The sequence below is a fragment of the Anoplolepis gracilipes genome, chromosome 9 (assembly GCF_047496725.1).
Source record: "Anoplolepis gracilipes chromosome 9, ASM4749672v1, whole genome shotgun sequence".
NCBI lineage: Eukaryota > Metazoa > Arthropoda > Insecta > Hymenoptera > Formicidae > Anoplolepis > Anoplolepis gracilipes.
Window position 1 is genome coordinate 3607422 of NC_132978.1, and position 26961 is coordinate 3634382.

Sequence of the window (26961 nt, forward strand, 5' to 3'; positions counted from 1 at the left end):
TGTAATCTCTAATATTATCTGACCTCATATCTATCATAAGCTAAACAAAAAATATAATACTTTTTTCGCGAATATAAAAAAGAGAATATATTATAAATACATAAAATAACCATTACCATCGACGACCGACGCAGTCGGCATGAGAGAGAGTAATATATTTTTAATAAATCTAGTATACTATATATATATATATAATTTTTATCTAATTATAGAAGAGTAAAAACACCAGGAATGTTAAACGTAAAGAATTGCGCACAAATACAATTTTTTATTAAAATATATGTAATAAATTTGTATTTCAATATGTTAGCTTATTTTACAAAAAAGAATTGTGCTTGTCAGCATTCTGGAAATTAATCATATCATAATGAAATTAAATACTGTTACATTATATAATTATATTAAACATTGTTTATGTATCAAACTATCAATTCCGTATAATTTGCACATACAAAAAATTGCATGAGTGATACACCATATATTAATTAACTTTATATTATACATTGTAACAATTAAGTTAAAAAAATTAAGAAAAATTAATATTATATAATCTACTGAAAAATATGTGAATTCTCACGCCTACATTTGAATTCACATATTATCTGGCGAAAATTTCACCTTGGAATCAATAAGTTTAGGGTGAAGCTTTTGGTTTCAATTCATCGTAACACGGTCTCAAAAAGATTTCATTTTTCTTTGCTGGGTTATAGTATTCGTGTCCCTAAAATATTAATAAATCTCGTAAGTAATAATATTAAGTATAATGCGATTTTTCTATCATTATATTTTAATACTTACCTTAGACCAATCGTAAGACACAGCATATGCAAATATCTGTCCATTGTGATTAAAACAGCAACGTGTGATGGGTTGCTCCATTGTTTCGGATGATTTTAACTTCGTACGTGCATCTTTATCCCAGAAACCAAAAGTGCCATCACCACCTACAGTTGCTACAGTGCCATGTACTGGATGGAATGCTATGTCATTAACCTGTGTATAAGTTGAAAAATAGTAAAGTTATTGTAATTAGAAAAAACTAAATTTTTTTTTATTAAAGGATAAATGCAAGCTAAAAAATTTAAAGATAATTTTAACAAAGTATCTACTAACCGCATAAATATCCTGATATCCATTTGGTGTACCGTTAGTTCTATGACATTTAAATGTGAAATTTTCTTTTGTACTAAGATTCAGATGATGAATCGCTACACGTCCCTCTGTGCTCCCAATCGCGAAACCGGTCGGAACTTTCTTCTTATCTCTGAAAATTGCTACGCAACGATATTGATACTTCAAACTCAACTCAACTGGTTTGTATTCACGTGGACTTCCTTCCAGTTGATAGACTATTAAACCTCGTACAGCTGTTCCTACGACTGCCATTGGATAATCCTGTAATATTGTTAATTTTATTGTATAATTTTGCATGTTAAAATTAATTTTATTATATGTATATATATACACTTACCACATCCGCGCAATAACATCTTTCAGGTAGATTGATGGTCATTGCAGGTTTAGGACTGCGCAAATCCCAAAACTAAAAATTTAATTTTTATATGAAAGCAAATATTATAAAATATAAATTGATAAACTATTAAATGAAGAAATAAATATTAACTCTTAGGGTTTTATCCCAGGAACCAGTCATTAAACACGAATATGTAGTTGCCTTTATCCAATGACATGTTCTAATAGGTGCATCGTGCGCTGCCACCTGCATGCTTTGATTTGTAGCCAGATCCCAGCACTTTGCTGTTTTGTCACATCCTGCCATAAATACCTTGGTTCCATCCTGACAATATTTAATATTACACAAAAATTAATATAATAAGTATAAATTCTTATACAAATATCATGACTTTTTATTAGGATTATATTAGAATTTACTACACAATTTCATTAGAATATAAGATAAAATAGAAATTTACATCACTCCAGCATACGTCCAAGACCGGCGCTGCCATGCTCTGCATTGATTTAGGTACCGTTTTGCCGGACTGCTCGACTTCCCAGCAACGGACATTGCAATCCCAGGAACCGGCTACGAGAAAATTCTGTTGAATAGACGCCGGGCTGAACTCCAGACTCGAGACAGAATCGTCCGGCGGCGAAACGACTTCGAAATCCTGCATTGGATTCGACGTATTTGACGTTCCCGTCCTTAATGTGTTATTTTGATTGAACATTTTTAATTAACGCAATCGCGCTTATTTCCCGAGGTGTACTCGCAACAATCTCTCTGCAAAAAAATGCCGAACTGTATTTACGCGAAAAGAGGTTAATTCTTCTCTCGAAGGTTATGTTTTGAAACGTGTATGTATAATTGTTTACCTTGTAATTTTTCACATTACACGCAGAAAAACTCACAGTTTTATGTCATTACTAAAGGGATTAAAAATATGGAATAAACATTTAAATGATTCAGTTAGCGCCAGCAAATTACAAATGCGAATGTGTGCGCATATACGTATGTAACCCCATTTCATTCATCATTCGAAATTGAAAGTAATTTTTTAAATTTAACATTTTTCACTTTTGTGCGCGTCAATCTCTCGAAAACAAACGCGCGAAATTGGAATTAAAGAGAACAGACTTTCCTTAAAAGAGTAGGAGGGAGAGAGGAAGGAGAATGAGAATTTTAGAAATTTCGCCACGAAAGCGACACGTCACATGGATTTACGCACCAATCACCAATCGTTATCGAAATCTCTCGCATTCGACCAATCACCGTAGATTAATAACCGGTGTGCGCGGACCGGCTTCCAGCGAAGTGACGAGGCCGAGCAGTCGGGTTTCGGGTTGTCAATCACCGACCGAGTCGTCGACAATCGCGATGAAGATGGCTGCCGAGGTGAGGTGGCTTCTGGCTTTTCTAGTATCATGCGCCGTCCCGTTTTGCCGCGGCGAGATGCCGCATCGGAAATTCGAATACAAGTACTCGTTCAAGCCACCGTATCTCGCGCAAAAGGATGGCAGCGTACCGTTTTGGGAATACGGCGGAAGTAAGTACACGCAATCCCGCGAACGTCTAACCTAACCAAGACCGACACCTGTCGCTCCGACGTGTTGTACCGTATGTTGTACTCGCGCCGCGTCAATTTACGCCGAGGAAATATTACGTCCTTCTTCTCCCCTTTTTTTTTTCGGGCACCAAGGCGAGCGCTTTGATCTCGATCTCCTTGATACATCGTTGACATATAACACGAAACGCATAATTATTCCGAAAGAGATGAAAACACCGATGACGTGTGTACACGTTTCTCTCGTGTGAGTACAAAAATAATATAAAAGTGATACTCGATTACTAATCGGAATCGGAATCGTATTAATCTATAATCGATGCTTATAATTAGATGTTTTTGTAGGAAAAAGCTGGTTATTAGTTAAAAATTAGTCAACAGTGATTTGTTGATAATTAGCGAATGTAATGATATAATAGTTTGTTTCTTAATAGTTTTTCAATTGATGATAATAAAAACTGGAATTTTTTATTATGAAAAATGATTGATCTTACTGGAAGAAATGAAAATATATTGAAATATTATATTTCTTATATATTTAAAAGATATTTATTATCAAAATATTGTTAAACATGTTGAACATATGTTAATTAAACATATGTTTTACTTATCTTATCAAAACCACTTATTATTATTTCACATATGTAATTCTAGATATAATACATATTTGTATGAAAATTGATATAAATATAATTTAATATAAATGTATATAATATATATTTAATTAATAAAAAAAGAGATACATATGTTTACATTTTAAATTACAGATACTATTGCTAGTGCAGAAAATGTTAGAGTAGCACCCTCGCTTAAAAGTCAAAAAGGTTTGTATATAAATACATATATATATATATATATATATATATATATATATATATATGTGTGTGTGTGTTACAAATTTGTCAAAATTATAATTTTTTATTGGAATGAAAACATTATTAAAAAAGCTTTAACAAATATGGCATGAGAAAAATTTTAAATTTTATTGCAATAAAGAAAGAAGTTTAAGTTCTTGAAATATATTATAATCTTAATTTTTAACAAAATTATATGAAACTACATTCTTAAAACTAACAGTTTACAACACTCTTGTAAGAAACTTATATTCAAAAATATTATATTTAGGTGCAATATGGTCAAAGCAACCAATAACTTTCGACTGGTGGGAAGTAGACATAGTATTCCGTATAAGTGGACGGTCGAGGATAGGAGCAGATGGTTTAGCATTCTGGTACACAACTACCAAAGGCACCTATAACGGCACAGTTTTTGGCAGTTCGGATCTTTGGACAGGCCTAGGAATTTTCTTTGATTCATTCGATAATGACAATAAGCATAATAATCCATATATCATGGCTGTTGTCAATGATGGCACAAAGATCTTTGATCATGCAAAGTAAAGAATATTTTATTTAATAGCTTATACATATGACATATTCAAAGTAATTATTTTAGATAATCCTATTTTATCTTATTTCAAATAGTGATGGCTCTACACAACAATTGGCAGGCTGTTTGCGAGATTTTCGCAATAAACCTTTTGCTACGCGAGCACGGATAGAGTATTATAAGAATACATTAACAGTGAGTATACTAGAAAATTTTCTACAATAGCTTTTACATTTTATTTCAACCGTTATAATTTCTGTTTTCAAGTTGATGTTTCACAATGGCATGACAAACAATGACCAAGATTACGAAATGTGCTTTCGAATTGATAACATTGTATTACCACAAAATGGATTCTTTGGAATTTCCGCTGCTACTGGTATGTTATATAAAAAATATTGAGACATCCATGGACAAAAATATATACAGTTATTTCATATTGAATTCATGTATTTCTATCTACCTAGGTGGCTTGGCCGACGATCATGATATCTTACATTTTCTAACTCTCTCTTTGTATCCCCCCGGACAGTTACCAGTAGATGGGCATAAAGTTTCTTTAGAGGAACAAGCTAAACTTCAACAGGAATACTTGGACTATCAAAAGAAACTGGATGAACAGAAAGAGGAATATCGCAAGTAGGCATACACTTACTTCTGTGATACAATATTGTATTGCATAAATTTTAATATTGATTTGTTATTTTAATAGAGAAAATCCAGATAAATTTCGCAAACAGGAATATGAAGAATATTATGAAACGGAGAGTCAGAAGGAGTTACGGCAAATATTCAATGGACAGAGTCAGATGTATGATGTCTTGCGTGATCTTCACAGAAAATTAGATGAAATTGTTGGAAGGCAAGAGAGAGCATTGAGTTTGATATCACAAGTTCAAGCGAGTCAAGCGGGTAAATTGCTCAATTATAAATAATTACATTATTATCACAATTTACATCAAAATAACATTATATGATGATAAATTGACTTAAATTCACTGATTAGGTATACAAGTTGTGAACGGTCAACAAGGACAACAACCTGTACTGGCTGACACTATACGTCGGCAAGAAGTCGACGCTGTGTTGAATAATCAAAATATCATATTAAATACAGCTAGGGACATTAAGTCCTTTATGGGAGAACTTCATACCAAGACTGAATCTATTCTTAACAATCAAGCACGCGCTCCGACAGCACAGGTTTGTTTACTTATATCTTAAGAATAATTATAAAACCCTATAGAGAACTCTCTTATGACATTAATAAATATAATTGCACAGGTACAGCCAATGGGATATGATCATCAGTCATTCATGTCAGAGATACGAGACGGATTGAATTCATTAAAAAAGGATATTAAAACCACAGGAAACGCGGATTGCCCTAATTGTCTATCAGTCGGCATATTCTTACTGTTCATCGCGATACAAATGATAATATTATTAGTGTACAGTATTTACCGGTAATTATATATATTATAAGTCTTTTATTGTATGTAAAGAGACACACATAATGCTAATTCTATTTCTGTTCTACAGGGACAATAAAGAAGCACAGATGAAGAAACTCTACTAAACATCATCTGTGGTCGAAATATGCAATACATTTTCGTTTATGAATTATGCGATTTAATTTTTATTCATATCCGCAAGTATCTTTTGATATTTGTATAATATGTCATCTTTGTCAGATTGATCTGAAATTATGTAATCGGAAATTATTCCATGAGAACACAACGACATCAATGTGAGTTACCGTTTTAAATAGTTATATTTAAACGGAAAGTCATCTCCATACATATAAAATGGCGTGTATTATGGTACATTGTAGTTTGGCAGAAATTGTATTTTTGCGTTTGAATGAATGAAGGAACAATTATAGCTAAAAGCTAATAGTTTATGAGTAGGTCTTACAATTTTAAGAACTATTAAAGATGTTTCACGAGATTTTTTCTTGTATATTATATATAATATATTTTTTTACTGTCGAGATCGTCGTCAGCATGTTTATCATTACGCATACATCGCTTTCAAATTTCATCCATAATAGCTGTATCAATTATTGTCTATTGCATAACTTTTTTCATGTAAATCTTTGTACGATATTTTATATTATGCATTTAGTACTTGAATATATAATTTATGTTATTTGTAAGAACTGTTTGAGATTGGTATTGGGCTGCGAATGGCGACATTTGTTGGAGTGAAGAATTATATAACAAACTTTACAACTATTACACAATAATGTTATTGTTTGATTATTCCATCAGTGATTGTAGCATAACATTGCATGCGAATGTGTTCGCGTATACTCTACAATTTATCCTGTCACAAAATTGATCTTGTTCAACGACTGCGTTTTTAATGCTACAATAAGAACTCTAAATAGTGTATGTATTGTATATGTGCAAGATGCATGAGTAGTAGTGATAGTATACAGAAAAATGGGAATTATAAAGTTTATTGTTCTCTCCCCACATCATTGCATTTGTAAAATTTTATTGAATATTATAAAAAATGATATATCTGATAATGAAAATACAAAGCACAAAAACGAGAAAGTTTTTTAAAATATGCGAATATATATTAAAATATTTCTTTTGCACATGTATATGTATATATATATACATATGCATTCAATTCTACTTTATTATAACTTTTTATATTTGTCCTACTTTTTTTTGTTTTAATTTAATTTAATATGTGTAATAGTAGTTTATAATCTAATAAGCAATAGAGCATACATTTAGTATTTACTTATTCTATTATTTTTTTACTTTTAATTATTTTATCGTTATTAGGCGTAATAAATATAAAAGTTATAAAGAAGAGAGCTTTTCTTTGTATTGTGTATATTTTGAAAAACTTCAAAAGAAACGAGCTTGTCTGTTTATTCTATCAGAAAGAAGCCCAAGAAGGACTACATTGTCATTTTTCATACGATGCTTTTCCTTGCAAGTGCTAACGCTAACTTATTTTAGAGCAGACAGAACTACATGGTCAGATTTATTTTTCGGCACCGTGGCAAAACAATAGTTGCTTCACATCCGTACTAAATCCATTTGTGGATTTGAAAAGTATACGGAAATAGACAAATAAATAAATAGATTTATTAATATATATATATATATATATTTCATTACATATATTAGCTGCACGTAATCTTATTTTATTTTAATATATATATATATATATATATATATATATATATATATATATTATAGAGATAACAAGTATAAATACGATTAGAGAAATATTAAAATTATTTTATCTCTATATAAAAATATATGTGTAATATATATAATACAAATTTACATATTATATATATAATATAAATCTTCTAAGATATAATTAATTGTATTTTGAAAGTTTTTCTATTTATTCTATTTAGTCTATTTTTCGCAAATAATCGTTACCATAATCATTATTAGCAACCGTTGAAACATATAATTTTATTATAATGTTTGTTTATTATAATAAATGTAATAAAAAAATAGAATTATATTGTACAGTTCGTACACAGCAAGTCATAAGATTGCTTTAGTTAAAGTACTTTTATACGCATTATATATCTTGTAACAGCATTTTACATACACGCTTTAAAAAGCGTTCAATGTATCGAATAATCTCATTTTAATTAATAAATTTAACATATAATTTAGTATCACTTGATGTATATATATTTTAACGCGTCAAATTTTATCACATAGTATAATGCGTATTTGTAGCGCACGCGCGAGAGAGAGAGAGAGAAAGAGCATACTCTCCCTTTTCCTTGACGTCATGCGTTGCGTAGTAAGAGAGGGGGAAGCACTGCGTACGGCATACATGACACGTGACCCGTACAGCTGTGCGCTGTGCGCTGTGCGCCATTCATTCCGAATTTGGCGAGTGTAGTGCGCGCACGTGTCTTTACTCCGGCTCCGGCGTCGGCACGTGCGTCTCGCCTTCGGTCTTGTCGAGATCGAGCGCGGCATAAACGTTTCTCGCGACAATAATACGTACGATATTATTTCTGGTTAGGTTTCGTTTCTGTCTTTTATTATAACAATACATTTATCTTGTTAAATTACAAATTACTGGAAATGTCCTCTTTGTCGCACGTAAAATCTTACTTGACGAATGAAAGAAGCGCATAAATTCTGTAATAATAGTAAAATATATGTTTTGAACCATTTTTTTTTGTTATATACAGCGAGACCCATTAATTCTAATCAATCAAGAGCACACGTGTACTCGATCTCACATATACGGATCTTCAGAATCAATTTTCTTGAAAATTTAGACTTATGAAAAAATTTAGTTTTACACTTTCGAATTATATTATTTGCATGAGAAATTGTTTCCATTTTATTTTTATTGTATTTTTTTAAACACTGTTATATGTGTGGCGAGATTTATATTATATATTTATAACTTTTAAATGTCTCTTGTATGGAATATGTAAAATTGCATTTATAAAATATATATTTAATAATATTAGATTTATTTTAAAAAATATTGAATAAAAAAAAAATCTTATTGCTTGCATAAATTTAGTCTCAACAAACAAATTCAGTTTGTTAAAAGTAAAGTTATTATTTTTCTCTTTCTGCTCTTTTTCTCTCTCTTTCTTTTTGAGAGAATATATATATTCTTTATTTGTGCGTGTGTGTGTGTGTGTGTGTACTTGCATATAATAATTTTACTAATTTTTTAAACTGAAATATTAAACTGAAAAAAAATTACACGTAGCTAAAATAATATGTAATGTTATTTGTTAATAAACTCATAATATTTTCGTGTCAATAATTTTTAAATCCATCAATTATGTATATAATATCTAGCACGGACATGAACCAATCGGTCGTTTTATCATGGTATCGAAAAATGAATCTAAATCATGTAATTCCGCCTGTTCTAAAATAGTTGGCGCTAGCGTACTGCAAAAAAAAATCATATGAAAAATAGTAGCGCCCTCTCAGGCTTTTCTCTGATTCTATTCTATTATCAGAAAGGAAGTGAAAGCGTTTGCAGCGGCAACTGGACCATCCCATGCGACTCCTATCGGAATAACACGTGGCTCCGTCTAGGAGACAATCTTTACCAACCTTTACGCTGCCGCTCGCTTTACGGTAAGATTTCAATGTGACAAACAATTTAATGTAATCAAAGTAATCCGATTGTTATAATAAAAGTTAATTGAATTTTATGCATAAATATCGTATAATGTAAGCTTAGTTTGTAAAGCAACTCTATATTTTTGTGGAGTATCAAACGCTAATATTATTTTTGCGTCAAATATCATGTGTATGGTTTCCGACATTTTGCATTAAATATATAATAATTTTTATCTTTTTCGAGTGTTGTAGGAATTAATTTATATAGAGTTTAGTTTTTTTCAATAAGCTACGTCTTATATTTTACTTTTATACACTTTTATATTTGCATCGCGAAGAAAGCATAACTTGATATAACCTCTAAATCATAATCTGTAATTAGACTGTAACAGCATGTATTACTCTCGTTTTTTAACATGCATTTCAATCGGTTCTATTTTAGATAACATTTATTACTCTTATTTTTTTTTCTTAATAAAGCTCTTATTAATATATGTAAAAATATAAATGTAAAAATATAAATATCTCTAGTCAATACTTTAGTACTTAATTACGTTATTTATATATATTTAAATATTTTATATATAGTTAAATATTTTTAATAATTAAATCTAAAAACAATTTTTACAGATGGCAGATACAAGTGCAAAAGTGCAAACTCCTGAGAAAAAAGCTGCACCTGCTGCGGCTAAAAAGGATGCAAAGAGCAAAGGAAAGCCTTCGCGAGGAAAACCAAGGAATTATGATTTAGGAAATGGTATTTATAGATTCAGTCGTACACGTATGTACCACAAGAAGGCAATCTATAAATTCTTGGGTAAGAAGACTGCAAAAAAGGTATGTGATTGTTATTTATTATTATTTTATCATTAATTTAAAAGAAAAAAAAACTTTTAGATAATTTTTTAGAAAAATAGTATTTAATATTTAATAAAATTATGAAAATTTGATTGAAAATTAAAGAAGTTTTATTCTAATTTCAAATAATTAAACACATCTAAATTGTATGCTGATGAGTTACTAATATTCTTGCAGCCCAAGCCATCAACGCCATTGACTATCGAAAAGAAGATCGGCGGTGATAAAAATGGTGAAAAACGTATCGTGCTTTTGAAGAAGAGACGTGCAAGCTATCCTACTGCTGATCCTGTTACTGTGCACCACTCTAAAAAATGTTTCCATGAACATCATCGTTATCTACGGCCTTCTTTGGTACCTGGAACAGTTTGCATTCTGTTAGCAGGACTTCACAAAGGAAAGAGGGTTGTCTTCTTGAAACAACTGAAGAGTGGTCTACTTTTAGTTACAGGTATGTTAGCTTATTAACAATATTCTAATACTATTTTGTAGTGTTTGATCATTCCAACATTTGATATAGTTTAATCTGTTAAAAAAGTTTTTGCCAAACTTAATTATAATTTATAATTGTTAACAACTAACAGGACCATTCCTGATCAATGCCTGTCCCTTGCGAAGAGTCAGCCAGAATTATGTGATTGCTACCTCCACAAAGTTAGATTTCTCTGGCATTCAATTACCTAAGCGTATTAATGATGATTACTTCAAGAGGAAGCGTGACAAGCGTGCCAAGAAAGAGGAGGGTGATATTTTCAGCAAAAAGAAAGAAGAATATAAACCGAGTGATCAGAGGAAAGCTGATCAGAAAATAGTCGACAAATTAGTGATTGACGCCATCAAGAAGCACCCAGATAAAAAATTGCTGTTTACTTATCTCTCAGCAATGTTTGGTCTGCGAAGCAGTCAATATCCACACAGAATGAAATTTTAATTCATGGCTTTGAACTTTTCACATCGAAATAAAGATAAAATCTCAAATCTCTGTCCTTCATTTCCCTTTTTACTATATAGTATATATAGTAAAATCCTGTCTTTTATTATCAAGTTAAAGATTATTTTATTTATTGTATTTTAGAATTTTTACTTTGAAAATGGATTGAAACTTGAGATTATATCTCAGATGAGCTAAAGATAAATTTTATTGATTGTAGTAATTGGTTACAAATTTCTAATAGCCAAAGGTGAACTTAAATGGAATCATGATGCATAAAACATAAAAGCAGTTTTTTATATTTTTAAATTTATATTATAATATAATAAATATCAGTAGTTGCTAATGTAAGTTTAAATTTCAGTTTTTCTTGTCAATAATTTACATAAAACAAATCTGTCAAGAATACAGAAAATTTAAATCTCAAAATTTGGATTTGTAAGTTACTCAATTTTGTTTTGCTTATCAAATTATATTTTCTTTACATACTATGCAAAGTATATAAAGCCTACATATATCAGCATACATATATATTAAAGTATGCATAAAATTATAAACAGAAATAAACTTTAATTTTGTTACAAATTATATAAATCGGATTTTACGTAAATATTTATTATACATCAATATAACTCAAGGTGAAAGATATTTCTCGTTTATCTTTAGTGAAAAGTTAATTGTTCAGTTCTTGAAATTTAATATACATTAAATTTTCGTATAACTCGGCATTTTTTAAAGATATTAAAAAATTGCGACAGACTTCGTAAATATATAATACGAAGATTCCGTATATATATATATAAATTATCTATATATATAATATAATAGATAAAAATCCGAAATTCTTTATAAAAAAAATTGTTTTTTTTTTATAATAAACACAACGTATTTTCGAATTTCGGACAATCAATATATAAACATATCCCCCTGTGTTATAATAAAGTCTACTTCTCTGGAGTACTTCTTTATGGAGAGTATAAAATTTGAATAAAAATGGTTTGAATTTTCTTGCAGAAATGTATTCTAATAATTTTTTTCTCTTATCAACTGTATACCCAGATAACACAAGCTATTCGAAAAGAATTCATTTTTATGTCACCAATTTTGAGTCCCTTTTGAAATATATATATAGAATATATTTTATAAAATGTATTCTATATGTATTTCAAAAGGGACTCAAAATTGGCGACATAAAAATGAATTCTTTTTGAATAGCTTGTGTTATCTGGGTATATATACATATATATGTATATATATATATATATATATATATATATATATGTGGGGGGACATGAAATATATTGTGCATATATATATATATATATATATATATTATAATTATATTTTATATTATAATTATTAAATATTAATTAATATATAAAAATTAGATAATAATATATATTTCTCATTTAATAATATATTTATAATCGTTTTACAATATTAATATTGTTCGATTGCGATCTTAGGAATGAAATATTATATTATCTGACTCTACATTAGAAATAAATTCAATAAAAAACTAATTGTAAGATTGAAATTTAACCAATCAAAAAAAATTTTAGCTTTTTTGTTCTGATTCGTTTTGATTGAGTCAAATTTTAATTTGTAATTTTCAAAAATTTGTATATATATATATATGTATAGATTCATATATGCATATAAAGAAATTAACCAATCAAATGTTTGATGCCATATGGTTATTTTCTTTGTATTAAAGATTAATGATTGGTTAATTTTTCTGTACTTGTACATTATACATCTATATCAAGTCTAGATAGGCCCTAGTCCGTGCTTTTTATCATCTAGTAATATTTTCATTCGTCGGTGTTGACAGTAGTGAGTGAATCGGTCGCATATATTAATGTAAGTAAAGATTATAATCGCACTGAGAGATGCGATAATAGATAAGTTTTAGTCTTTAATTATTGATGTTATATTTGTAGATATTATTTATGATAAAAGTATTTGTTTGATTCGCCACAGAATCAGCGAGAGACAGTTTTAGTTTAACTCGTGTAGGACCCGTGGATGACGTCAATTTTGCGCGGGACGTCGCTTCTCTCGCCATTTTCAAAATCGAGTCCCGTGTGCAAACAACAACGGACAACATCGGACCGTCGTATTAATTAGTACGAGGAACAGTTATAATTAATGGAATCCCACACCCGGTACCCGGTATGTATTGCATAAACGACGAAACGTCGATATATTGTTTAGTTAATTAAAATACATTGCTTATTCTGACGATTTTTGAAGAATATCAAGAGACGCGCGTTTCAACTTTGTCTGTAGAAATTTCCGACGTAAAAGAATCATTGTAAGAGAGATGATTTACAATATTTTAATCGACTTTGTGCGTTAGACTGAGTACAATTGAATAATTTATTCTAAGTAGTTAGAAGTTAAATTTTCAGACGTAATATATTTAAATGATTTTCTGCTGTTAAAAGCTTGCTAATATTATTGAAATTGGAATTTAATTTATTTTTTTTTCTCTTAATTTCTTGAAAAATCGAAAAAAAATTTTTTTAACTTGTGCCAAATTATTATTATTATTATGTTCGTTTTCGCGTTGTTTACTGTGATTTTGCTGGTTTTCTGATAAAATGTCTTTGCTTAATAATCATGTTTTATATATATATATATATATATATATATATATATATATATATATATATATATATATATACATGTACCTATAAATATAACGTATACAATCCCATGTACAATATTATATATAATATAATTAATATTTTATTATTAATTTTTACATTATTAATTAATATTTAATAATTATAATATAAAATACATTATATTCTGTACATATATAGAAAACATTATTACTTCTTAATTTTTACTTGTTACACAGACTTTTAAATATTTTTAAAATGATAGATCTAAACATATAAAAATAAATATAAAATTATTCATTATTTAAACAAGGATCTTTTGATAAGATAATTTCTTGGTAATAGTTTATATAAAGAAAATGAAAAGATAAAAATGGTTTGTTGTTTATATTCAATTATTCAATTATTTTTCTATAGTTTTCAGTTTGATATATTGATATTCATAATATACATATAATGTTTTTCACAATATGTACCGGACAAATTCTTTTGAAAATTCTTTAGCAGTTGAATTGATATCAACAATTAATATTATAATCATATCAATAACAACCAATTATTTTTTAGAGAATGAGTTGAAATAATAGAGAATTTTTTCTATCTTTTTCTACATAATAATGCTAACAATTTGATAAAACGCAGCCATGCATGTTTACATTTTATTTAAAAATCTTTAACATCGATATAATTATATTATATCGAATTGTTGATAATCACAAATATATTGTAATAGCGCTATATTATAATTATATTACAATTTAAAAAGAAAGGGAATTACTCACTAATATAAGATGCTAAATTAACATAAGTTGCTAATTCACTTTGTAAGTTAATATAATTATTTTACAAGATAGCGACGTTTTCGAAAAGAATAACAGCATTAAAATTAACTCAGAATTTTTCTTATTTTCTATTTCTTTAATATAATTAAGAAGAAGCAAAAACAAATTAAATTTTAACAGTTTAAATAAATTTAGTTAAATTAAATTTAAACAGTTATGAATTAACTTACATTCTTTTCTCTGCTTTAATTAATTTTTATTAATTTTTAAAATAACTCACAACTGTTTCAAATAGATAAAAAATTGACTAAAATTTAATTTAATTTTTGTTTTTTCTTAATTATATTAAAGAAATAGAAAATAAGCTAAATTTTTGGTTAATTTTAATGCTGTTGTTATTTTCGAAAACGTCTCTATTTTGTAAAATAATATGTCAAAAAACTTAATTACTTCACATATCTCATTCATATTTATTAAAACAAAAAGTTTGAGATAGTTACGTCAGACAATTCTTTATAAATTTTTATAAACATTAGTGAAGTGTCATTAAAGACATTTTTTATTTCTTGGATAAAAGCATCATGAAAGTAACATGAGTTCAACTCAGTTAACTAGTGGGTTTTTAAGAAACATTTCTAGATGAAAAAGACGATATTTATCTTTTTCTTGTCTTACTTTTCCGATGTCTCTATTTCGCGGAAATGTTGCGCAAGCATGTTCCCATTTTCTACTTCTTACATATATGTATTCTCTGGTGGAGATTTACGTGAATGTGAATTTGAAATGCGTCATTGAACAACATCCCACACGTTTGCACGATATCATCTTCGCGTATGGAGCGGGGGCTTTTTCATTAATCTATACATCAGTTTTAAAAGTACGTGACCAGAAATATATATATATATATATATTTTTTTTATTCAAGAAAACTTCCATTATATATGTCTCAACAATGTATCGGCAAAGAGGACGTAACAAAAGTCGCCGCTTTTGACGCAAAATCTTATCCCCGCTATACTCGGAACGTCCATATCTGTAAGGTTTCGTCAGGATAAAACGTTACAACCCCCTTAGCCAAGACGAGACCAATAGAATCACGGTCTCGGTGGCGCAGAATCCGCGAAATTCACCCCTCGATTGCCGCATCCAAGCCCGATTGGCCGAGGCCGAGTCCAATCGGATTTCATCCGTTATTGATCCCGGTGGTGGAATTGTTGAAAGTTTTTTTATTGGCCGGAGTTGTAAAGTGTTTTATGGCCAACGTAAAACGACCCGCCGCGTTATACGGATTGCCGTGGTGAGTTATTAAAATTGCTCGGGACGCCTCGATGCGTTCACGAATTAATGGACGCGATTCTTCGAGACGATCGACTAAGATCGCCTGAATTATCCTGTTCACGGATATTATTCTTCTTGTCGCTGGTACAAAAAAAAATACGAAGAATACTCGGTGAAATCTTATATTTGACTTTTTCGAGAAGGTCGATTAAATATTACAATGTCTTCGAAACTAATCACGTAGAAATCGCGCTTTCAAAGAATATCTGATCATAAAATGTACGAAAGGACTTGAGAATAAAGCTTTGAGAAACTAGAACATTCATATTTCAATTTCAATATCGGTTATTCTTTAGAATATCGTTATCTATTGTTATCTAATATCATATAATATCATCACATTTTCTCTTTCAGTCATATCTTGCACAAAGTGTCACTAATATAAATTCGTTGTAACTTTTTTATGAAAGGATAGAGTATATGTTTGCGTACGATGATGGTTGCCATTGTAACAAAATGGATTTACGAGGCAAGAGTGGAAGTGGGGTGTTCCCTTGAAATAACAGTTTACAGAAAAATTAGCGGCACTTTACTATGCAAACAAGCGCCAATCGTTTTCCCCCTCGTGAAACTAATAGCACAAAGTTCCCTTCGGCGTAAGAGTACAAAAAATCTGCGCAAACACTTTTATTGTTCATAGAAAACGATACGATCTTTTTTTAACGACCGCAAAGTGCAGACGTACGTTTCCATCCTTGAACAAATACCGTACCACCATTTTGACGCGTTATTTTGTAATGAAATCATAAATGTGATATTTTTAAACAAATTTTATAGTTAATAAAAATAATTATTTAACAAACGTAACTAAAATAAAATATCATTACAGAAATACATATCATGCTTTATAACTTTTTATAAATGTAAATTATTATTTGAATTATTATAGATATTTATTTTTTGTTAAAATATTACATCTAGTAAATTTTATGCTCAATTCTACGCACATTTTTTTTGCAATTATTAGATGTAATTATTTATGCATCACTTGATTTTTATGCGTATCTAAATAATTTTATGTTGCCTGTATATCTTCAAAATTTAACCTTTAGAACCTGCGAAGGAAGAATTTTGCATGTCAAAGAAATCGAAAGAAAAATATATGCGTGCGTCGAACAACATCAATTATATGTAGAAACGCCATCCTTGTGCATATTTTCATGAAACCATTAATGAAATGAATTTATAAATAATCTACAAAAAGGAAAGAGATGTACTCTCTTAAATAAAAACAATGTATTGTATTATTAAATAGTTGCTGATGTATAGTTTCTCCAAAAAATTATGGGAAAAAAAGAAAAAGAGAAAGAAGCACTATAAGTTAGTAAATCTCACTAAAAATATCAGTTAATGACTGTAATGATAATGTTTCAATCAATAATATTTTAAAACATGTGTGTTCATTATTATAATATTATAGATTATTACGTTATAATATTAGATATTTATCTTTTATCAAAGATACTTATATCAAAGACACAATTTTGAAGATATATAGGCAACATAAAAGTTCTTATTTCGATTCTCACGTTCATGAAATCGCTTATGTATCGCGCATGCATAACGTAATTCAATCGTGGATAGTGCGTATCGCGCGCACACCTACTGTGACAAATCAAAATATATCTCGTATTCGCGAAGATGGGGTCCGCGATTATCTTCTAATAGATTCTTTTGGGTATACAAGCGTGTGTGCACGCGCATATCCCGGTTACGCGTGATTTATATAACGGGGGCGCACGGTATGATTTAGGGGGCACGAGACATAGTCCGGACGAAAGCGTAATTCCACGAGCGATTTGCTTGATCGAATCGCCGCGTCGAGTATACGTATCGTATATGTATCGATTCGATTGATTAAAAGCCCTCGGCCCGATTGAAAGTCATATACGCTCGATGGGATTCGTTGCCCTTCATCGAACTTACTATTCTGCCAACCCCCGCCGCGAGAGACAAGTAATTTCATTCATATACAACTGGCATGATTTTTATAAATGAGGGTGGAAAATCATTAGGTGTAATGATACAATAGCAATAGATGTAATGTATGTAGATTTTATACGTATATCCTTTTTATATAAACTTTGAAATCAGAGAGAAGGATTTAGAAATCGAGAAGTTAATTTAGAAATTTTTAAATCTAATCTCTCTTTCATTTATATTTCTGACCATAAAAAGCTCTCTTAACAATTAAAATTTATTATAATAATTATTATAATATTAATATGATAATATATTAGAATATTTATTATAATTTATTAGAATTTATTTGCTTCTAGTTGATGCTTTATTCTTGATATCTCATAAATCAAGAACATCTGTAACATTAAAATATATAATTTTAAAATATTGAGAACGGGTATAATTTTTGTATAATAATTTCTTTTTAACGCATAATTTTATTCTCTTAAATGGAAACAATAAAAATGTTACTAATTAAAGTAGCGAACACAAGATTTTATCGAAGATTGATGAGTATTTTACAAATTAAAATAGTCACATTTTGTTTCTGCATTCTATGTTCCTTGATTATAGTAAGATTAGATAATAAGATTTTACTGAAAAATAAATAATAATCATATATATTTGCAAGATGTAACTTTCAAAACTTTTCTTATTTATTTTATGTTACCATTTTTATGAAAATGTTTCACGTACACATTTTTAGAATGAAACTAATGTATAACTAATATTCAAATTTAGAATTACAATATACACAATTATATTTCACTTTTTTTTATTCTGTAATAAATCCAAAAAATAAAAATTTTTAGTTAAACTTAAATTTATTTCTTTAACAAATTATAATATTGTTACAAATTTATCTTATATAAAATTATAATAAGAGATAAATATATAATACTATAATATAATAATATAAAACACAAATGTTTTAAAATATTATTGATTGAAACAGTCATTAACTGATATTTTTAGTGAGATTTTACTAAATTTGTTGTGTTTCTTTCTCTTTTTCTCTTTCTCTCATAATTTTTTGGAGAAACCGTATCAGCAACTATTTAATAATATAATACATTGTTTTTACTTAAGAGAGTACATCTCTCTTCTTTTTGTAGATTATTATTTACAAATTTATTTCATCAACGGTTTCATGAAAATGTGCACGATGATGGCGTTTCTAAATATAATTGATGTTCGACACCTCGCTATTCTTTCAATTTCTTTGATATGTAAAATTCTTCCTTCATAGATTCTTCGGCGCATAATTTGCACGCGATGAGTTGGCTGTGTCACGATGACACCGCGAGTTTTCTTAGAGATTATCGAACAACATTGTTCCAAATTGCAAGAACAAAAAGCTCGAGCGATCCCTCCACGCGAAAAGAGAAAGCCGCGCAATATTCTTTCACGTAAAGGTTTGCTACGCAGAAAGAGAGAGAAAGAGAGAGAGAGAGAGAGAGAGAGAGAGAGAGAGAGAAAGAGAACAAAGGGAAATATATATCATGTGAAAAAAGATCTACGCGTGGGGATGATGACATTTATAATCTTACGCGGGCGTAGACATAGATCAACGATGTTTTTGCTCCGCTGAGAGGGGATCTCCCTTGCGGAAAGATGCTGAATTCGAATTTAATTATTATTAATTGTTTCTCGTCGATGACTGCAGGGGCGGTGTTTCTACAGAATTGTTTTTGCGACTTTTGTAAACAAAATTAACTGACAATATTAGGGATTTTGTAGCAATTCGCGTATATTTATAAAATGTAAATTTTTAAAATATTTTAAAAACCGTAATCATAGATCTTAAAAAAAGTGTGACATTTTACAATTAATATAATAGTTACAATTAGTATATAATAATTAAAATAATAGTAATAGTTAAATAATAAGTAATAGTTAAAATATGTGATTAAAATGAAAAAAGATTTCAAATCGGTTTCAACAGGATATATACCGATTGATTTTTTTGTACATTTATTAGTTTCAATATTTAAAATAAAGCAGATGTTTGTATCTCTGTCAGACAGTCGATGAAAAATTGAGATTAATTACAAAGGAAAGACATACGTATACACATTGAAATTGATATATTTATCGTTTGGTTTTTGAGCAGCTTTTATTTTTTTCCTAACTAAAGTTTAAAAATATATAATTATATTTAAATTTTGTATATTTATATTTTATATAGAAACTGCTTCCTATTAAACTGCAAAACAGTCATTATAATATTCTTTTCAACTTTTAAGCAAATAGACTTTTTTAAGCGAACAAAAATCTGGATAATAAATCTTTCAAACTAACATTGAAAACTACAGAAGCGTGATAAAAATATTTTAAAAAGTATTATAATAAATGATTGTATTATACAAATTTTGAGTTTAAAATAAGAAATTCCTTTTTTTCATTTATTTATGAAAATAATTATTTTAAAGAATATATTCTTTCTCTCTATATATTTTTTTAAATAAATATTTTAATGCAAGAAATTTTCATGAGAAACTTTAAATGACAAAATACAGACTAGATTAGTTAATTTACTAATACTTTTTAAATTAATTAACATTTTGAAGTCAAATGTTTATTATACAGATGTACAAATTTTACAAGAGGTACGTCGTTTTACACATATACTCATAAAATATATACTCTGCTTTAATTTTTGAAACTACACTATGAGAAAAATAATAAAAACATGAAAGTGAAACAGATTTAAAAATCTACAAGCGTGTAGAATAATGTAATATTATGAAAAAGAACATTATATCAGTTTTGATAAAAGGCAACACTTGATTATGGGAAATACAGAATGTCGTTTAGGAGATTTATACCGATTTGAATATCTTTTCTCTGCAATATACATGCATAAATTATTAATCTAATAATTTGCGGTAGAGATAATTCACGAAACTAATATTATCACAAATACAGTTTTTTGAACAATTATCCAGATTAATCTATCTTCTGTAATCCAACATATATTCACGAATGCATAAGAGTTAAATAAGCGGCGCAGTGCGGGAAAGCAGACGCAGGCAAAATTAAGCCACCACTTAAGGGAAGAGTATCGAGCCACTTAAGCGGTAATCTGACGTGTACGGTGGATTCTTTGGTCCGGGACGATATCAGGGGTAGTCTGTGTACTTTAACCACGGTGGACCCTCGGTTGGGCGTATCCAGCATTGCTCGTCTACTTCGGGGGGATAAGTAACTTTTGTCTAGGCCGACGCGTACAGATCTCTCAGCGGGAGGGTTGTCTGCGAAAGAACGCATCGCGAGCACTCACGATGGTCAGTTTATGTGGTTTCTCTAGATATTTATGGGGTGCGCGCAGCTAGCGAGCCTACAGGGTAACCCCGAAGGCCATATATTGTACAAATTGGACGCGGGTCTCGTGAAAATGCGAGGCAATGGTGTGATAGAATTTCCGTCATTTGTATACATGCAACTGACCGTCCTCGAGTTCTCAAGCACTCGCGGCCGATTTAACTGAGAATGTCATCCCTCTGTCGTAATGACGTTCTAATTCAGTTGCTTTATATCATTGAAGGATAAATATATCGTTAAATTTAATCCAATGATATGTAAATGGCATAGTTAATTAATTAGTTTTTTAATCCTTGTACTCTTTAAAATATTCGGTTGGTATTGTATTTGATGTTGTCAAATTTTTATAATTACTTTTTAATTATTTATAATTCGTTAATAAACTTTTATTATAATACTTTTGATAATATTACGTCATCGGTAATTATGACTAATAATAAAATAAAATAAAATAAAATGAAATAAAATTGTTTATTATATATATTTTTAGACTTTTTTTAAAAATTATATATTGATATTCTTTCAATTTATATTTTATCAAATAACCAATTCTAAAGTTTCTCTAAATTTAAATTACATATCTCTTGAATTTAATTACATATTTCTTGAATTATATTCCTTCTTTAAAATTTTTCTATATTTTATACTAATTTTTCTTTTATATTTAATTTACAGACACATACAAAAGCAGTTTGTAAAAGCTGCATAGTCAGATATTTTACATATTTTTGTTGTCTTCTTTCGAAATTGTAAGTCGACGAAATCGAGCGCTTCCGCTGTAAATGCGACGACAACGAGCGCACAAGTGCATGCAGGCGTTTTGTAATTTAATATTCGCATCCCCCTTGTGCGACGTGTTCATTACTTAAGTCCGCACCCGGTATACGCGAGCATCCCTTCGGTCTCGTCGTATATATATCCATGATCATTCTACCAGGACTAATGCATCGCGCGGCCAAATGTTCGATTTAAATGTTAGGGGGAACAGTTAAGTATCCCGGTAGTTAACGCACCGCTGTCGTAACTTTCGCGCCGACCGTTAACTCGTCTTTTAGATCCCGGGGGGCTTGTTAACTAACACTTTATTATCATCGCGATTTTGAATAATGTTCAACTTTATGCAAACGTTCTATAATGCACGTGAATAAAAATTTACATATTTACTCGCACCCTTTACAAATATGAAATATTTTTGGGTACATATAAGTTATTCATGTTGAATCCCCGCGCGTGTTTAGTTACTTGAGTATAATAATTAGGAAGGAAAACAAAGGAAACATGTGTGACTTATATTACTAACAATAAATAAAAATAAAAAATATTATACAGTTTAATATTTTAATACTGAGAAACTTTACACGTTTTACAATATTAATTATTTTTAAAACTAAAAAAATTTATATTATGCAATTTGTAAATCATACAAATTATTATAAGGTTTGATTAACTATAAAATTATATTAGATAACTTTTAAAATTAGTACTGTTTATGTTGAATTTATAATTACAAAATTATTTATTGTTGAGTGTAAGAAAATAAAGATTTTAATTTTGTTTATTTGATAATTTGAGAAAATTCTTTCGTTACACTAAAAGGATTTATAGATTCGTGTTTTAAAGCATATGACACTGACTCTACGTTCTTTATACACGTGTTAATTCAACGAGGAAAATTATGGGAGACACGTGTGCTAAATTGAGACTGTAATTTTAATGGTACGGGACGAGTGGCGGCAGACCGATTATCGCTGATTTAATTAACCCCGGGGGCTCCATTTCGCGTAAAACGAATGGAGTACCATGTATTTCGTCACTGATATATATTACCAGTAGAGTAGTAGTTTGATTCGCTAATGCCTTTACATTTAATGTCTTCTTCCATTATGAATGTTAGTAACAGAATAATCGTATCTTTTAACAAATTTCTTTATAATAAAATAATTAAAATGATGCAATAAAACAGTGATGTAATTATTGAAAAATTAAATTCGTCGTCCAAAACTAAAATATCTAAAATATCTTTTTTTGAGAGATTTTTAATACATTTATGCTATATTTAAGAATTATTTATAATAATCCTCCAAGAAAGATAACATTTTTTTTGTAACTTTATAGAAAATAGAGGTAAACATGTATTTTATAAATTTCACTCACAAATAATTTCAATATATTAATTTAAAATATCAATTTAACATATTCTTTATATATTTAATATTTATCTTTTATCTTTTATATAAACTTTTTCTTATTATAATGAGATAGAAAGAAAGTAGAAAATAGAAGATTTTAGATTTATCTTTAAATTGTAAAAATCTTTTTTAATTATATGTTTGTATATAAGCATGATAATATTAAAAAATTGCCATTAACTAAACATAATCAAAATATTAGATAAAGAATTGCTAGTTAAATGAGAACTAAATAAGAACTAAATAAGAAATAAAATATTTTGTTATTTATTAATGCATTTCTTTCTTTTTACATTTATATTTTTAAAAGTATAGCATTTATTATAAATTTATCTCGAGTCTTTGATCAGAAAAGATCACGAAATGGCGATTCGAACTTTCGGGATTCGCATCATCGCTTCTGTCCAACAAACGAGTTTCCGGCGAAATCTCATGCGAACATCACGTGCGCCTTCGCTGACAAATGACACCCTGCTTCTTGGTTTGCTCGAGCGGGCGGATGCGACGACGACGTATCGTTTCGACGGTTCCTCTTTTCAGCCCTTCTTCCACGCACAATAACTGTTTTTCTTCCCTTTCTCGTGGCATCGGGACCAACCCTCTTTGTGCGTGCTCTGCCGTTTACGCTCGACTGACTTTTCAGATTCTGTGGAATCATCGCTCGTTTCTGTTCTTCCCCTCCGCGAGTGCTCGCATAAAAATCGCTACCGGAACCGGATGCCGGAAGCGTCGACAGGGGCGTCGTCGGGATCGAGAAATGGGTCTTCGTGCACCCTAGAATACCCGTCGTTTGTGTCATTCGTTTTCTAGCTTAAGCGAAATCAGATCGTGGTTTAATTAATTTCTTCGTTCGGTACAAATATCATGAGCGTACACAGAAATAAACTATTATGGAAAATATTGATATAAAAATATAAAATTTAACATATATCAATTTTTACGCACATTTGTTTGAGATATGTGCGTGTTTTATAAATTTTATATATATTAAAATATTTCTATAACATTTAAAGTGTCTGGCAATATGTTACAGAGAAAATAGTGAATATAAAGAATATGGTAAAGTAAGTTGGATTCCCATTAATTTTTAATTTCTAAATACAACATTTTTACTTGTTTAAGAGAAAAGAAGTTAAAAATACAGAATATATACAAGTTCTCCTAAATAAATATTTACTTATGCTGCAAGTTGAAATTACTTATTAAAATTACGCATCGAAACTAATGATTGAAAAAGCATGTAGGACTATTCAGATAATGTAAAAATCGAAAAAAAAACACAAAGTAATAAAAAATTATATAGTTATACGCAAAAAAATATTGCGTTATTTAAATTGTCCGCTTTCTTTTCACAAGATTATGCAAACAAAATGGAATTCTAAAATTATCTGGCAAACTTTTTTAGCATTTAACTTGAAAAGAATGATAAAAAAGAAATAAGTTATAATTTAATTTATGATATACAACAATCCCTTTAAAATTTCAATTAAATGGATAATATTTTACATATTAGCAAATAAAATCTCAGCTAGAAATAAAGTAGATTTGCAACATATTTTTATTTACATAAAAATAGCTCCTACACGTTTCAAAGTTGTTGTATTGTCACTAAACAAATAAGCGTAAACAAATATTCAGAAACCTTTTCTCATCACATCAATATATATTTAAACTGATAATAAAATATTTCTTGTAAAATCAATACGCATCTGATAAATTTTATAATATAATTAAATCTTAATCGATAAAATTTTTATTATCCAACTTGTCGCGCTATTCAAATTGATCTGTCATTTATATACTTTATTCATTTATTGTAATTTTTACTATAATACGTTTGTTATATAATAATTATTTTATTGTTTTTAATTTAAAATTTATTTCAAAATTTCTTGCATTTTACGAAATTTTATGATTCATATTCAAAACTATTACTTCTTATATAATTTAAACATAAAATAACGATAAAGATCAGACAAAGATCACAACGCGATTTAATTCCTTTCGATTGCACGTTCCTACTATCCGCGTATTAGATACGGACGATTTTTTATGGTGATTTCGATGCACGTATGCGCTATCTCGTATACCTTTTGTCGAACAATGCTCGCGTTCTCTGATCGAGAGTTTGTCAAATCATCCTCGGCTCTGCACTCGCGTAAGGGCTCGTTCTATTGTCCTCTTTTTAGAGGGGTTTACGACGTATCCACGCCCGTTCTCTTTCTTCTCCACGGGGAGGACAGCTATAAACTATATGAGGTAGAAACATTTAAATACGAGTCGAATCAGTGCTGCACGAGTGAACGTCATTGACAAATGCAGCTATTTACATGAAGAGTAGCGCCATATTTGTCTTATGTTTAAATGACGTTAAATAAACAGATCATATTTATGCGTTTTATTTAATAAAGATTCTTTTTTACGCATTTTTAGTACGATATTAATAATAGTTATATAATAAAATTTGATCCAATCAGCTTGAAGTCGAGACAACCGCGGCAGATAAATTTTAATGCTTTCGAAATTTATAAAAGTAAGTTTCTGTAATTCTTTTTCCTTCGATAAGAATAAAGAAACTTCTGGAAGAAGATACGATCAAATTTATGGATAATATCCGTGATATCATGTCTCCCCATAGTAGTTTTTCTAAAACAAAAATATATTTGCTTCCCATCCCCCGCAAAGCTCATTTCTCTCTCGGAATACTTGGAGGAATAGACACCATCAGGGTAGCCGCAACTACGAACGATCGAAAACCTCTCACAGAAATGAATTTATTCCAGAATTTATTCCCGCGAGTTGACGTCAAACCATAAATCATCTCGGTGGAGAATGATTTGCTTCTGTCGTTCTATGCAAAGTGATTCTCGTTCGCTAGATTTTGAACGTGTCTTTTTTTGGCCTGAAGCCGTAATGTAAAATCTTATTTAATCCGTCACCCGTCATACACTGATGCATGTCTGCGTATCAATGACGAAAAAAACTGACATCTTATTTTATATAGACAAATTATATATACCTATTATATTGATAAGCAATAATTTAATATTAATTATAATTTATAATTTTATAGATTAAAATATTTTAAATCAAATAATTATTAGGTATCTCTCTCTTAAAATATTGCTTACCATTATTAAAATAATTTTGATATATATGTACGCCTATAAGAAATTACTAATAATTATGATCACAAAAAAGATATAATAATTGAAAGATTATTTTCTTAAAGTTTACCAAAAGCCGTTTAGTTTTTTTAAATTCTATATCAAGGAAAAAGTTGATTTTTATTCTGTCTAGCAATTCATTGATGATACATCACACTTGTGTGACAAACATAATTAGTATAATTTTCTAGTGCATTAAGAGTTAATTTATCTCTTATACTTGTCTACTCCGCGAATCTTTCAGCCACCGTGTTCGTTTTGCT

The 26961-nt window shown here is 29.3% G+C and overlaps 4 protein-coding genes across 5 annotated transcripts in view; 3 read left to right on the forward strand and 1 right to left on the reverse strand.

Annotated features, from left to right (window-relative positions):
- Positions 1-339: 339 nt before the first annotated feature.
- Positions 340-2824, reverse strand: LOC140669746 (protein Rae1-like). 2 transcript variants are annotated; one of them, XM_072899818.1, is made up of 7 exons: positions 2691-2824; positions 1935-2245; positions 1625-1798; positions 1472-1543; positions 1114-1395; positions 799-993; positions 340-721 (listed from the first exon to the last, which is right to left on the reverse strand). In XM_072899818.1, the coding sequence occupies exons 2-7, from the start codon at positions 2190-2192 to the stop codon at positions 635-637; spliced, it is 1068 nt and encodes a 355-aa protein (XP_072755919.1). In that variant the 5' UTR covers positions 2193-2245; positions 2691-2824; the 3' UTR covers positions 340-634. The 2 variants fall into 2 exon arrangements, with proteins under 2 accessions (XP_072755919.1, XP_072755917.1); XM_072899816.1 differs by lacking the exon at positions 2691-2824 and adding an exon at positions 2338-2477 and having other exon boundaries at positions 342-721.
- Positions 2636-6894, forward strand: Ergic53 (lectin, mannose binding protein ergic53). The gene is made up of 10 exons (XM_072899814.1): positions 2636-3008; positions 3794-3850; positions 4152-4422; positions 4511-4610; positions 4683-4794; positions 4883-5054; positions 5128-5327; positions 5422-5618; positions 5700-5881; positions 5958-6894. The coding sequence occupies exons 1-10, from the start codon at positions 2636-2638 to the stop codon at positions 5992-5994; spliced, it is 1701 nt and encodes a 566-aa protein (XP_072755915.1). The 3' UTR covers positions 5995-6894.
- Positions 6895-9423: 2529 nt separating this feature from the next.
- On the forward strand, positions 9424-11353 carry Rpl6 (ribosomal protein L6). The gene is made up of 4 exons (XM_072899474.1): positions 9424-9532; positions 10148-10354; positions 10553-10826; positions 10960-11353. Exons 2-4 carry the CDS (start codon positions 10148-10150, stop codon positions 11304-11306), a joined length of 828 nt encoding a protein of 275 aa, XP_072755575.1. The 5' UTR covers positions 9424-9532; the 3' UTR covers positions 11307-11353.
- A 1644-nt stretch (positions 11354-12997) lies between these two features.
- The window catches only part of Rhea (Talin_middle and talin-RS domain-containing protein rhea), a 64216-nt gene continuing 50252 nt past the window's right edge, over positions 12998-26961 (forward strand). Inside the window, exon 1 of the mRNA XM_072899925.1 lies at positions 12998-13481. The gene's annotated coding sequence lies outside the window, so the exon portion shown is untranslated. The remainder of the gene's footprint in view (positions 13482-26961) is intronic.